The sequence below is a fragment of the Octodon degus genome, unplaced genomic scaffold (assembly GCF_000260255.1).
Source record: "Octodon degus isolate 3935 unplaced genomic scaffold, OctDeg1.0 scaffold00045, whole genome shotgun sequence".
In the NCBI taxonomy this organism is placed as follows: Eukaryota; Metazoa; Chordata; class Mammalia; order Rodentia; family Octodontidae; genus Octodon; species Octodon degus.
Genome location: NW_004524621.1, coordinates 8620114 through 8633997, shown reverse-complemented (window position 1 = coordinate 8633997; position 13884 = coordinate 8620114). Strand labels below are relative to the sequence as shown.

Here is a 13884-nt window from a genome sequence, read left to right as displayed (position 1 = left end):
ATACATTATTTGTTAATCATAAACAACATATCTTTTTGCTCTGTGGGAGTAACATAGAGGATATCTCAAGAGCATGTGCCTTTAAAAAAAAAAAAAAGAATAGCTGTGTTGATCTTCTAACTTAGAAGGCTTGTTTCTTGCTCTTTATCTAGCTCATGGACAGAAAAACTCAGTAACTGCTAGCACTGCCTACGGGAGGACTTCCTGAATGTTCAGCCTTTGAATCTCATTTCCTTTCTTCAGAGAGCTTTCAAATCTGTCACCACAGGATAAATCTCTCTCTAGGTTTACCATCAATCATCAAACATGAGCTACTTGCAATACAGCATCTGATCAATGTCCCGTAATTTTTCAGTTCCTGTATTTACCTTTATTAGTACCTCAGGTGCTCTTATTGAGGATCCTGCTTCCCTCCCTGAGAAACACTCAGTTCCTGTTAACCCTTTTCAGCAAATGAGATGTATGTTCATCTTCAGCAGCAGTGATGAAGGCCTTAGGTCTGTCACAGCCTCCATGCCTAGTTTGGCAGGTATAACAATGACTGACTGACACCTGTTTTGGGAACTGTGCTGCCTCTAAAAGTCTGAGGATGAGAGGTGCATTGGAGATGGGAGTTCTCTGAGCATTCATAAATCCCATTTCTTGCCAAATGGCAACATGAGAATGCAGAATACTGGATATATGTGGAGGACCACCCGAGCAGCTATCCTTGAAAGAAGAGCGACTGTCTCCATTTTGGCTGAGCCTGACCCTATTTCCTCGGATTGTTATGCACAGAGCTGGCTAGGACTGCTGTTTATCCTTCAATTGGCCTTAAGCAATGTATATTGGTCTAGCTGAGGTGCTGGTGATAGTCTTTGAAGGTGGCATGCGTGTATCCCTGTAACCTATACCTGCTGCTCTTTAATGTGAGCTGGGTTGAGACAGGACGGTAGAGCTAATGCTCCGCGGCGCCAGCTGGGATCGAGCCTCGAGACAGAGGCCATGACTTCCTGGGGCTTGAAAGGCTGCACCAAAGCTGAAGCACCAGACTTACCAAAACATTAGATACTATATAATGCAGATTACTCTCTCTGCATATCCTCTCTGCATATCGCAGAGGTAAATTTAGGCCACACACCTAGCTCAGCTCATAGTAGTCTCTTTCCCACAGTTCTCAGTCAATCCTCAAGCCATTCCCTCACTGAATAAAACTGGGTGAGGCCCTGGGTCGCTCTCTTGGTTCCAGAAAGCCATCTTCATGGCTGGACTTAGAGCCCCTTGACTCCCCGATGATTGAAGATATAATTTAGTGTCTTTATTTTCACCGTGGGTTGCATTGTAAGTGGTAGATTGGAATCAGTTTGATGGGATTCCAATAACGTAACTTTGGGATTACAAATATTGACTTCTTGGATCAAGAAGAGGACCTGGAAGTGTCTCCTTACAGATATATACTTTGAGTCTGTGTAAATGTTGATGATTTTGTGTTTGGCTAATGTGAGGGCATGTGTAAGTTCTGCTTTTTATGAAGTTGTCCCAGGTGACAGTGGGCCTGCTTCTGTCGCTATCTACCCATTAAAGATGGCATATCCTGCTGCCTTTTGACTATGTTTGTTGAGTTGCCATCTATGAACCATGTGTTAGAGGCCATAGGACGAGGAGTGTTGTTGACATGAGGAAAAGGAGTTGGAGTCATCTGTAAGAGCTCAACACAGTTATGTTTAGGGAGCTCTTCAGAAGTGGGGAGTATAGAATATTTGGGTTGAGGGACCTACTAGTAGCAGTTGTAATAGAAGGGTCTTCTATGAGCATTAAGCAACTCTTTGTTGTGAGCAAGGAGTCATTAAGGCAGGGAGTGTCTTATGGGGAATAAGATTGTTTAGGTGGTGGGAAGAATATACTCTAATGGATTGTCCTAAGGTGAACTTTTTGCCTCCTTTGTTAATGTGGCTGTTGCATCAAGGACCCAAAGTCAGGGAGCCTATCCACATGCTGTGTTGTTTAGCTGTTTTGAAAAAACACACTCTTGCTTCAAATGAGGATTCCTTTTTATGTCCTAAGACTCCCACAGCATTGTGACCCTGAGCAGAGATATATAAATAAAAGGGGTGAGAATAAAAGGTTGGGTTGGGATAGCTAGAGTGAGAGCTGGGGCTCTCAAAAAAGCCTCTGATAGTTTGTGCAAGGAGGTTTATATAGGTGTGGTGGGATCAAGAGGTTCTTTTTTTTTTTTCTTTCCAAAGTTTTATTGATAAACATATAGCAATGAGACAGTTTCAAATCAAATCGAAAGTACAGTTTCAACAAATAATACACTGTATATATTCTTCTTAGTGGTTAATTGCTGTACAAGAGGTTCTGACAAGGAACCCTTGGATGCCTTATAGAGAGGCTAAGTGAGGGAGGCAAGGTTTGGAATCTAGAGATAGAAAATGTTAGCTAAGCCAAGGAAGGAGAGGATCTGTTGTTTTGTAGTTGGGACTGAAAGATCACAGAGGAGAGCTTTGTGGCCAGTATTGATTAAGCAAGTGGTGGGAGTGAGAGTCCCAAATATGTAACCTTTGCTGTAGCTATCTGATTTTTGTCTGGAAAGACCTATTTTCCATGTTTTGACAGAAAGTTAAGGAGAGTGGCAGTGTGTTGTAATGTCAGGGTATGGGAGGGGGAGCAGAGGAGGTGGTAATCTATGTACTAAAGCAGAGTGCTGCATTTGAGGTTAAGGAATTGTAGGTCAGTAGTTAGAGCTTACTAAAGAAATGAGGACTTCCTGGGGACAACCAGCTTGCCTCCCCCCCCCATCCCTCTCTTGAACAGAAGCTTTCTTTCCCCAATAAATATTCTGCTCTTAAAAAAAAAAATGACTATCCCTGAACCACTGGGCAGTACTGTCCATGTAAGTTGTAAGGATTGGAGAGTATCTGGGTCTGTCCATGTAAAACCAAAGAGATTTTGGCAATCTGGATGCAGGGGAATAGTGAAGAAGGCATCTTTGAGGTCCAGGACTGTAAAGTGGGCTGTAGATGGGGGAATATGAAAAAGCATAGTGTAAGGATTTGGCACCATGGGGTGAACAGATATAACTGCATTATTTATAACACTGAGGTGTTAAACTAAATGACAGAAGTCACTGAGTTTGATTAATGGGAGGATAAGAGTATTGCAAGGTGAGTGAGTAGCTTTAAGCCATTGGCAAAGAGATGCTAAATTATGGTTTTGAGTCCCTGTTGATGCCTTGGGGCTATTGGGTATGGGAACTGTGGTGGTTAAATGCATTTTGTCAGCTTGAGAGGTCAGAAGCTTGGCTGGATGGTTCAGCGACTCCATGTCCTGGGGTATGGAGGGCCTGCCCTAGAGTGACTCAGTACAAAAAGGGTATATAAAGAGGTTGAGGAAGGATTCAACACACCTCTTCCTCAATAAAGGGTGATTACAGCTGCTGCCCCTTCCATAGAGGTGCTCCAGTCTTCCTGCTGCTCCTTCCTTGCTATTTTCTGCCTTCCTTTGCCACTTTCTGCCTTCCGCCTTCTGTCTTGTGCTACTCTGCCTTGGAGCCAGCCGAGTATGGACTGAAGTATGGATGGAAACCTCCACTATCTGTGAGCTAAATAAACTTTTTCTTCTTAATTTTGGGTGTTGGGTATTTGTCCTGGAAACAAGTAAAAAGTAACTGAGACAGGAATACAGGTAAATGTTTATGGGTCTCTAAGGTGGACACAGACAGGAACAGCATGTGTGGCATGGGAAGGACTGGAAGTGACCCAAACTTTGGGATCAAAGTGAAGGGGGAAGGGGAGGGTTAGGATTAATGGCACACATAGTGATTTAGGTTGAAAGATGAGAGCTGTAGGTGGGAAGAAGGTGAAAGAAAACTTGAGCTTTTAGAGATAGGACCTACCCATGAGAAGTATAGGGCAATTTGGAACAAGAAAGTTGTGAGTAAAACAGTGTCTGAAGCCAGCAAGGAATAGGCCCTGTCTGAAATGGCTTTGTATGTCAGCCATCAATCTCCACAATAGAGGCAAAGGACTGGGTACAATGGCCCCAAAACTCAGGAAGAACACTGTATGTGGCCCTCACATCAACAAGAAAAGGGAGTGTTACCTGAGACTTCCAGTAAGACTCAGGGCTCTGAGTAGGAGCTCTTAGCAGGGCACCATGGATCCAGAGCCCCATCAATCCTCTTCAGCTGTGATGCCCAACTAATCACTGAGCCATGAGTCTGGTGGCAGCAGATTATCCTGTGGTGGGCAGGGCAGTCACACTTCCAATGGCCCTCGAGATTGTAGATGGGACAGTAGCAACAAATTGAGGCAAGATCTCTCTTTTTTTAAATTTTATTAATTTATTTATTTTGTGTGTGTGTGTGTGTGTGTGTGTGTGTGTGTGCAGCTCAGCCCACCAGGGGGCGGGCTGGCTGGCATGTGGTGCTGGGGGATTGAACAGTGGTCCCTGGGCTTCGGGCTTCACTAAGCTTGTTCTAAGTAGGTGCTTTAGACCACTGAGCCATCTCACCAGCCCCCTGAGGCAAGATCTTGCCCAGTGTCCTTCATTGCTGCACTTGAACCTTGGCCCAGGAGGGTATCAGGACTTGTTAGTGATACTACCTTGATATTTGCCTATTTAGGCTTATCTACTGTAGGAATCTGGAGTGCTGCTGCCAGAAATTCATAAACTGATATTGGGTGGCTGCTTTAGCAACTGACAGTTTGCTAGCTTTGCTATCTAATTTTTGTTGATGTTCTCTATTAATGAAGACACAAAAGGCCACCACGAGGAGCTCTCTTTGTGGTGGCTGAGGGCCAAGCTCAGACTTAAAATTTAGCCGGAATATCAGGGGCTGACTGAGAGATAAACTGAGAGTTAACAAATACTATTCTGTTGATTGTGGGTCAACATTGATATATTAATGGTTCAGTGAAGCAAGTAAAAAACTCAACAGGGTTTTCATCAGCTCACTGTTTGTTCAATGAGCTTGTTAACATTAACAGGCTTGTGAGAAATCTTATGGAGATCTGCTATTATACAATTAATCATAGTATTGATATGTTGTGAGCCACTTAGCCCTTGATAATTCCAATTAGGATCTGTTAATGGCACTGTGGCAGCTCCAAGGGGTTGGTCTCGATTAGCCGGATGTCTATTGTCAGCCTCCTTTTGAGCTGCTTTCCACAATTCCTCTTGAATTATGACACGATGTTGGAGGGTAGGAGGAGTCAGAGCAAGATAGTAGAGAGTGGGAGTGGCTTGGACAAGATGGCAGAGGGTGGGTGACCTGGAGTGGGTAAATAAGGTGAGAAGATGGAAGCCAGTTAAAAGATGGAGGGAGTGAGAGCTGTGGGACAGGGTTTGGGGCTGAGGTGGGGGAGAAAGTAGGAGCTACTCAAGGGCAGGCTGGGGAGAGTGAGGGGGTGGAGGAATAGGTAAAGAAGGACATACAAAGGGAGACTGTCTAGTGGACTGGGAAGGCTGAGCTGGGGGTCGGTCTTTAGACTGAGAGTATTGAGGTGGTTGGGTATCCAGTAAGGGTTGAATATCAGGCTGGGAAGCCTAAGGGTAAAGTGGAGGAGGTACAAAAGCAGGGCAAACATCATGGAGAGGATGAGCATGGGGATTCAGGCCAGGGTTTGGCAATGTCCCTACATGCTTGCCCTGAGAGCAGTAAAAGCCTGCACATAAGGAGTTTCCTTCGACTTGCTGTTGTAGTAACAAAAGTTGTCTAGATCTCTGAGGATATTAATGTCAAAAGTGCCCTCTTCAAGCCATTGGCTGGCATCATTTTTTGGCAATAAAAGACACCGTTTTGGTTTCATGCTGTCTCTGAGTCACAAGGCATTTATATTGGCCAAGAGCCAAGCGGGGCATGGAAGTTAGTATTTACCATTTTTGTAGCCGAATTAAAGGCGAGCCAAAATTTGTGACTGAATTAAAGGTGCGCCAAAGACTTACTGCCAGATCTCAAAACCCTTGAGAGGTTTGTCACCCTTGTCGGGGTGCCAGAAAGGAGAAAATGCCCGAATCTGCCCTCCCAGCTGTCACCGAGACGGCAGAAAGGCATCCCAAAGAACGTTGAGTGTCCTAATCTGTGCCCACGGTTTTGGAAAATGAGTCAGGAACAGACTCCGAACAGAAGGAAGTTCACCTCTGAGAAATGGATCTGGGTATAAGGTTTCAAGAGCCAATGTCAGGCCAAAGAAGAAGAGGGAAAGTGGCCCGTTGGCCGGTAGGGCTGAACCAAGGGGAGAATAATTTCGCCTTTGTGGGGTCACACGGCTTGCACTGTTCAAGTCATGGCACCAAAACGTTAGTTTTTTTGGCGCAAAAACAGACGGAACAAAGTAAAAATGCCTTTATTGCGGGCATGGAGAAGACCACAGAAAAGGAAAGGAGGGTCTGACAAGTAGAAACAAAAGCGATAGTGGGCCAGGATGGGGGTGGGGTTTCGGGGAGGTCTGCGTGACGCAGCAGATAGTGATTGGGCAGGAGGCGGGAACAAGGAAACAGGATGTTGCAAAAAGGAAGTAGGAAGTTGTAATTTGACCCGAAAGGAGGAAGGCGGAGCGGGGCGCGCGGCCTGTAACAGCAGAATTTTTATTGAGGCGGAGAAAACCCGTCAGTTAGGACTAGCCAGGGAGAGAGTCACCACTCATTGATAGCTGTAGACCGCCTGTCAGCCGGACGCAATGCCCACTCCGGCATCCTCAGCAGCTCATACACATTTTCGCTCCGACCTCAGACCTCTTGCTTGGACTGCGTGTCCCGACTTTCCTGGTCCCCAGCGGAGGGCAGCCGAGCGGGGGCGCTGGTTTCCCATCCGGTGGGTTTAGGCCGCCGCACCCGGAAGTGGCCCTGGAGCGGGAGGGCTGAGGTGTCGGCCGGCAGGACAGCGGCCCAGAGCTGGGCGTGGGGGCGTTGGCCATGTTTCCCTTCAGTCCCTGTAGTCCTTGCGGGGATGAAGCAGCCGGAGCTGAGGAGCCGGCGCCCCTCGGGGGTCAGGCCGCAGCTGCCGCCGCACCGCCCTCTCCTGTTACCCCGCCCGCACCTCCACAGCCCGGGGCTGACGCCGCCCTTCGTCCGCCCGCCACCGGGAGCCCTCGCCAACCCGGCTCCCCCGCGCTGTCCTCCGCAGCGCGCGCTGGAGAGCCTGAGTCCCTGGGAAAGCCGGAGCTGTGGGCTGCCACTGCCCAGAGAGAGTCGTCCCCGCCGCGCCAGCCGCCCGGGCCAGACTGCAGGGCTGGGAGCCGGGGCAGGCACGGCCTCAGCGCGGGCCTGGGCAGCCCCGGCGCTAGACTATTCGGGTGGCTGAGAGAACGCAGCCTGGGCCGCGGGCTGTTCGTGGACCCGGCGCGGGACCATTTCCGCACCATGACTAACCTGTATGGTTCTATCCACCCCGCCGACTCAGTGTACCTCAGCACACGCACCCACGGTGCGGTCTTCAACCTGGAGTATTCGCCCGACGGGTAAGTGCGGCCCCTCGAGGGAGGGTTTCTGCTCTGCGGCACTGTCGGCTGCAGGTACTTTAAGAAGTACCTTGTCTCTGTTGAGCTTTCAGCCTGACCTTAGAGGTAGTCAGGCATATTTTTGCTTCCCTTCGGGACTCTGGAGGCTCTGTGAAGGAAAAAATACCTAAAGCCACACAGACCTGTCAGAGCCAGCCCAAAACGAGGGCTTTTTGGCACTAGGCAGGTGCTCGTTAAATATCTTTTTTTTTTTTTTAACATTTTTATTTATTTGTGTGTGTGTGGCCAGCTCAGCCCACCAGGGGGCGGGGCTGGCTGGCATGTGGTGCTGGGGGATTGAACCGCGGTCCCTGTGCTTTGCCAAGCTTGTTCCAAGTAGGTGCTTTAGACTACTGAGCCATCTCACCAGCCCCTCGTTAAATATCTTTTAAATGCCTGTTCTTTTGCTTTCCATCCTAGGCTTACTTTTCTCCTAAGCTTGTGTCAGAGGTAGAGAACCTGCACAATCTCTGTACCTTATGCTTGAATTTGTAATTTGTCCTAAAGTTGACAGTTTTGCATAACTGCTTCAAAAAGGTATACTGCACTGCAAAGAGACAGCTTTCATCGTTTGGATCGTTTGTAAGGTTCTGAAACTATACTATGTGCTTCTGTTAAGGGCTAGATGTCTTCTTGACATCATGTTTTACTTTGGGCCAAAAATAATATACTATATATATTTAAGACTTTGTCTTGAGTATACAACAATGATTAGAAGAAAAATGTGAACATATTTCCACTATAAAATGATATAGATAGTATAATTCCACCCCAGTGCTCTGGGTTGCTAGTTCTTTGCATATTTTATTCATTCATTCATTCATTTGTTCGTTCCCTCATTCAGGAATGAATGTATGTTCCAAATGCTGGGTTAACAGTGTCGAGCAAAACTACCTAATGCCACTGCTTTCATTGGGTGTGAGCCCGACCAGGTATTAGATAAGTATACTAAATGCGTACTATATATTCATAGGTTGAGATAAAATCTTCAAAGAATCTGTTGCGAACTAAGGTATTTGATGTTTCCCTAGGAAAGGGACACTTGAATCAAGATCAAAAGAGTTAAATTAATAGAATATAAATGAATCAAGCAAGGGTTGGAAAGGGGAGTAGAAATATTCTAGATGAAAACTGGTATATCAAAAGACCTTTAAGGGGTGGGAGATATAGCTCAGCGGCATAAACAACCTGGCTGACAAGTGCAAGGTCCTGAATTTGATCCCTGAGGGAGGAAGGGAGGGTGGTGGTGGGGGGAGGGGGGGCGAGTCCTTTGGTAGGAAAGAAGCAGTATGTCATGTTAGAGAAGATGGAAAACATTCTAATCACATCTGATGCTAGAATCTGGAGTTTTCTCTTTTGAGCAGTTTGGTAGAGCTTGTAGCAGAGTAAGAAGAAAACCCATGAGAGGAGAAACTTTTGCTGAAGCTTATTCATGGAACTTTCCTCCCCACAACCCTTGAGAGTCTGTTTCTCATAAAAACTCATTTCCTTTCCTCTCTATATTCTGGTTTCTGTTCTCCCAGCCTCCTACTTGTAGTTTTAAGAAGTAGCTGTTTCTGCTCTTTAGAGGTACAATTTTAGGTAGAGATAGGATGAATTGAAAGATTGAATTCAAATTGGCAGACAATTAACATGAGGGAGGGGGTATATTATTCATAATTCATTGTTTGAATTTGTTTATTTTATTTTATTTATGTGTGTGTGTGTGTGTGTGTGTGTGTGTGTGTAGCCAGCTCAGCCCACCAGGGGGTGGGGCTGGCTGGCATGTGGTGCTGGGGATTGAACCGTGGTCTCTGTGCTTTGCTAAGCTTGTTCTAAGTAGGTGCTTTAGACCTCTGAGCCATCTCACCAGCCCTGTTTGAATTTGAATTGTATTTTCCCAGAAACTTTTTTTTTTTTAAAACCTAGGGGCACTTTACCAATGAGCTGTATTTTTTGCCCTTTCTAGTCTTTGTTTTAAGACTAGATCTCGGGGCTGGGGAGATGGCTCAGTGGTCTAAAGCACCTACTTAGAACAAGCTTAGCAAAGCACAAGGGACCGCGGTTCAATCCCCCAGCACCACATGCCAGCCAGCCCCGCCCCCTGGTGGGCTGAGCTGGCCACACACACACACACACACACACACACACAATTAAAAAAAATAAAAAAAAAACAAAAAAAAAAGACTAGATCTCACTAACTTGCCCTAGCTAACCTTAAACTTCCATTACTCCTGCATCTCCCTTCCAGGTACCAAAGACTTTTTTTTAAAGGTATTTAGGTACTCTGATACTTAAAATAATTCAGTTACTTTTAATCACAGTATATAGTTATTGTGGTAAGCCTAGATAGTAAATGAACTAAACATCACTTACAATCTTGAAGAATAAATGGATTCCAAGGAAAACTTTTTATGTTTATTTAAATATAAACATGTAATCATACTATTTTGAAGCCTTTCTTCATGCAGTGTACTGTGAACTACTTATGTTAATAGATTTCTACAATAGTGTATAAACCACTGTGAACAAATGTCTTAGATTTATATCTTCAAGTTAATATCGTAGGATCCAAAATTAATGATTTTTGATACATGTTGTTAATATTTGTCTGTAAAGATCATACCAATTCTCATTTCTATCACACATATATAAAAGTATCTATGCATATTGCTACTTTTTAAATCTTGGTCAAGGTGAAAATAGTTTTTTAGTTTAATTTATAAATATTGTTACTTTATCTAGTAGCATGCTCAGCATTTGTTGAGGAAATAGACCTGCCTAATGTATCTGTATTTTTTGGGGGGGTCTACATGGTCTAACTAAACAGATCTGACTTGTAGTGATTCTCCTGTTTTCAGCCTCCCAAGTGCTAGGATTACAAGCATGCAAGCCGCCCTGCCCAGTCTCAGTTGCCATCCCTTGGGCGGGGCTGGCATGGCACACCTATAATCATCTCAGTGCATCCCTTGGGTGGGGCTGGCATGGCACACCTATAATCAAACCCCAGTTCCTGTGTCTGCCTAACCAGGTGCTTTAGGCCGATGAGCTATCTTGCCAGCCCTGATGTATCTGTATTGAGGAAGATTTTTTTTATATCTTTAAGTTATATATGAGTTATATTAACTTACCATGCATGGTAAACCCTGTCACATACAAGGGCTTCTCACTATAGTGAAAGAGTAATTGATAGGTTTTTCGGAGGCGCAGTAAACAGCTAGAAAAGATAAAAGAAGCCTTTATTAACTCTGAAGAGGTGGAGAGGATCAAGGGCAGATTGGTCAGGTAAATCCTCTGGCTTGAGACAAAGAAAGCTGGGGCTTTTATGGACTTTTTCTAGGGGTGGATTTTGAGGAGGATGTTTAGAAATATCTGAGGAGCTGTTTTTCTGAGGTGGTGGGAAAGGTGAAAGGAAATTGTACCTTGGGCTGGGTTGAAGAAGGAAAGGGGAGGTGGTCTCTGGGAAGATAAGCAGTTTTAAGGGCTTCAGCCCTATTAGCTGACCACCATAATAATTCAGCAATTCATACTAGGGCCAGAACTTATCAGTAATGACATAGAATGCAAAATTAGAATGGGGCTATAGCTCAGTGGCATAAGTGCTTCCCTGGCAAGTACAAGTCCCAAGTTTGATCCCCAGAAAAAAGAATGTAAAATTAAATTTAAGAATTTAATAGAGACCAAGGGCAGGCCTGATAGCTCAGCGGACTAAAGCGCCTGCTTAGGCAGAAAACAGTGGCCAGGGGCTCATTCTGTGCCATGGTGCCACGTGCCTGTAATCCCAGTGCTTGGGAGACTGAAAACAGGAGAATCACTATAAGTGAGACCCTGTAGACCCTGTACTACATACATTAAAAAAAAAAAAAAATTAATAGAGACCAGATTGGGAGTAATTTAGTACTAAAAAATAAAAAGGTATATAGAGTAGAATGTAATTTCCAAAGAGTTCTAACAAATGTTATGTGATAGGAAATTTATCAAAATAACCTCCTCAGATGATATATTGGAACAATAAACTTCATGTTATTTATTAAATTAGGTAAGACTTTCTGAAGCTACTTTCTATAAGAACATATCACACACAGGGAGAATTAGTGTATTGGAAAGTAGAAATGGAGTAATTATCCAAAATCAAACTGTAGAAATTCAGGGATTGAAAATGTGAAGTTTAATAATACGAAACTTAAAAGAGAAAAAGCTGGATATTTATTTAGAGTGTATGAAGAAAATAAGATAGATAATAGGAAGGGAAGGGAAAAAAAGCCCAATAAATCCAAGTGGCAGTTCCCCCTGGACATACAGGGAAAGTACAAGAAAACAAGAACAACAATCTGTTGCTTTAAAATATTTCTCTAATTTTTATGTACAGTGATAGGCACTCAAAACAAATAGGCATATTATGAAAAACCAATAGAAGTACAACACCATATAAATACGCTCCTAGGAAATCCCAGCATTAAAACGATGATATGTTTAAGCAATTAAAAAGCAAGATGGCTCTACTAACTTTCCACAATAGCCCACACTTTTCCAGACTCAGTGTTCTTACCCTATTTTCTGTTTTCTTGACCCAAGCTCACTCTGTAACACCAGTTTCTCCCTGACACTCCACCTTTTTTTTAAAAAATATACTTTGTTACTGCTTTTTAAAAAATAAAAGATAAGATAGAAAATTTAGTAAAGAACTAAAAAACATCAAAAGAAAAAACACTCTGGGAAGCTGAGTTTAGAAAATTCAGAGTTTGACCTCAGCGTGAGTAATTAAGTGACGTTGCAAGACTATCTCAAAATAAGAGGGCTAAGGATGTTCTTTGCAACAGCATGACCGAGGGTTCAATCCCCAGTACTATAAGGAAAACAAAAATGGAAATTCTAGACCAGAGCAATACAATAAAAGTCCAAAAGAATTTCCTTAATCCAATAATAGAACCTCGAAAAACAAAACAACAAAAACTCTACAATAAACATAGTACTTAGTGGTGAAATATTGAAGGTATCTTTGATTAGAAACAAATTAAAAATGCCTATTGACATTTCTATTCAACAGTATCCTGGAAGCTCTAGGCAGTGTAGCAGGGAAAATAGGGAAAGTATTTAAAAAGAAGGAAAAGCAGTTTGTAGATATATGATTGTTGACAAAACCTTAAATAATCTACAGATAACATTAAAACAATCAGATAGTTCAGACTGTTAGATAGTTCACATTAGCAGGAAACAATTTTAAAAGATTTACAGAAATATCAAATAATCAAGAATAAATGGGGCTGGAGAGATGGCTCAGTGGTCTAAAGCACCTACTTGAAACAAGCTTGGCAAAGCACAGGGACCACGGTTCGATCCCCAGCACCACATGCCAGCCAGACCCGCCCCCTGGTGGGCTGAGCTGGCCACACACACACACAATAAATAAATGTAATAAATAAAAATAAAATAAATATAAAGAATAAATGTAACAAGATAGGTATGACCCATATAGAAAAAATTAGTTCAGCTGGTGTGGTAGAGCTGGAATGGAGTCCTCCTTGTCTCCAGGAGTGGGTTTGGGTACGGTGGACCCATAGTTGCATCATTTCATAGATGTGGAGATTCAGAAACAGCATTCTAGCAACTGGTACACCAAATGACTGAACTTTGATGGGAAGAGTGCATGGACAAGCCTCAGCCAATGTGAGATAGTCGAGGTGAGTTCCCATCAGTACAAGCCAGTTCATCTTAAAACTGGAACAGTGCCAGCCAAATAGCTCAGTGTACTAAAGCACCTGCTTAGGCAGAGTGCAACGACTGGGGTTTGATCCCCAGCATGCCATGGCACAAAACAATACAGAAAAAAAAACTGCTACAGACCCAGAAGACCAAGCCAGTCTTCTCCAAAAGCCTTACTTTTTTTACCTGTATTTAGGATAGGGTCTACGGAGTCTCACTACACAGGTTGGACTTGTAGTGATTCTCCTGTTTTCAGCTTCCCAACTGCTGGGATTACAGGTGCATGTCACCACGCCCAGTCTCAATTGCAGTCTCAGTGCGCCCTGGGGGTGGGGAGGGCATGGCCCACTGGGGATCGAACCCTGGCTGCTGCACTCTGCCAAAGCAGGTGCTTTAGTCTGCTGAGCTATCAAGCCAGCCCAAGAAAGCCTTTCTGACAGATCTCAACATTATCTCTTTGGAAAAGAAAGGTGAAAGGCCTCTACAATGAAAATTACAGAACACTGAAGAAAGCAATTCAAGAAAACAGTAGAAGATGGAAAGACCACTGATGTTCATGGATAAACAGAAATAATGTTATTGGGCCTGGTGAGATGGTTCAGTGGTTTAAAGCACCTACTTAGATCAAGCTTAGCAAAGCACAGGGACCACGGTTCAATCCCCCAGCACCACATGCCAGCCCGCACGCCCCCTGGTGGGCTGAGTTGGCCACACACACACA

At 44.1% G+C, this 13884-nt stretch overlaps 1 protein-coding gene across 1 annotated transcript in view; it reads left to right on the top strand.

Annotated features, from left to right (window-relative positions):
• Nucleotides 1-6853: 6853 nt before the first annotated feature.
• Dcaf10 (DDB1 and CUL4 associated factor 10) overlaps nt 6854-13884 on the top strand; it is a 70706-nt gene continuing 63675 nt past the window's right edge. The window contains exon 1 of the mRNA XM_004631828.3: nt 6854-7442. Within this exon, the coding sequence (XP_004631885.1) occupies nt 6898-7442 (545 nt within the window). The 5' untranslated portion in view covers nt 6854-6897. The remainder of the gene's footprint in view (nt 7443-13884) is intronic.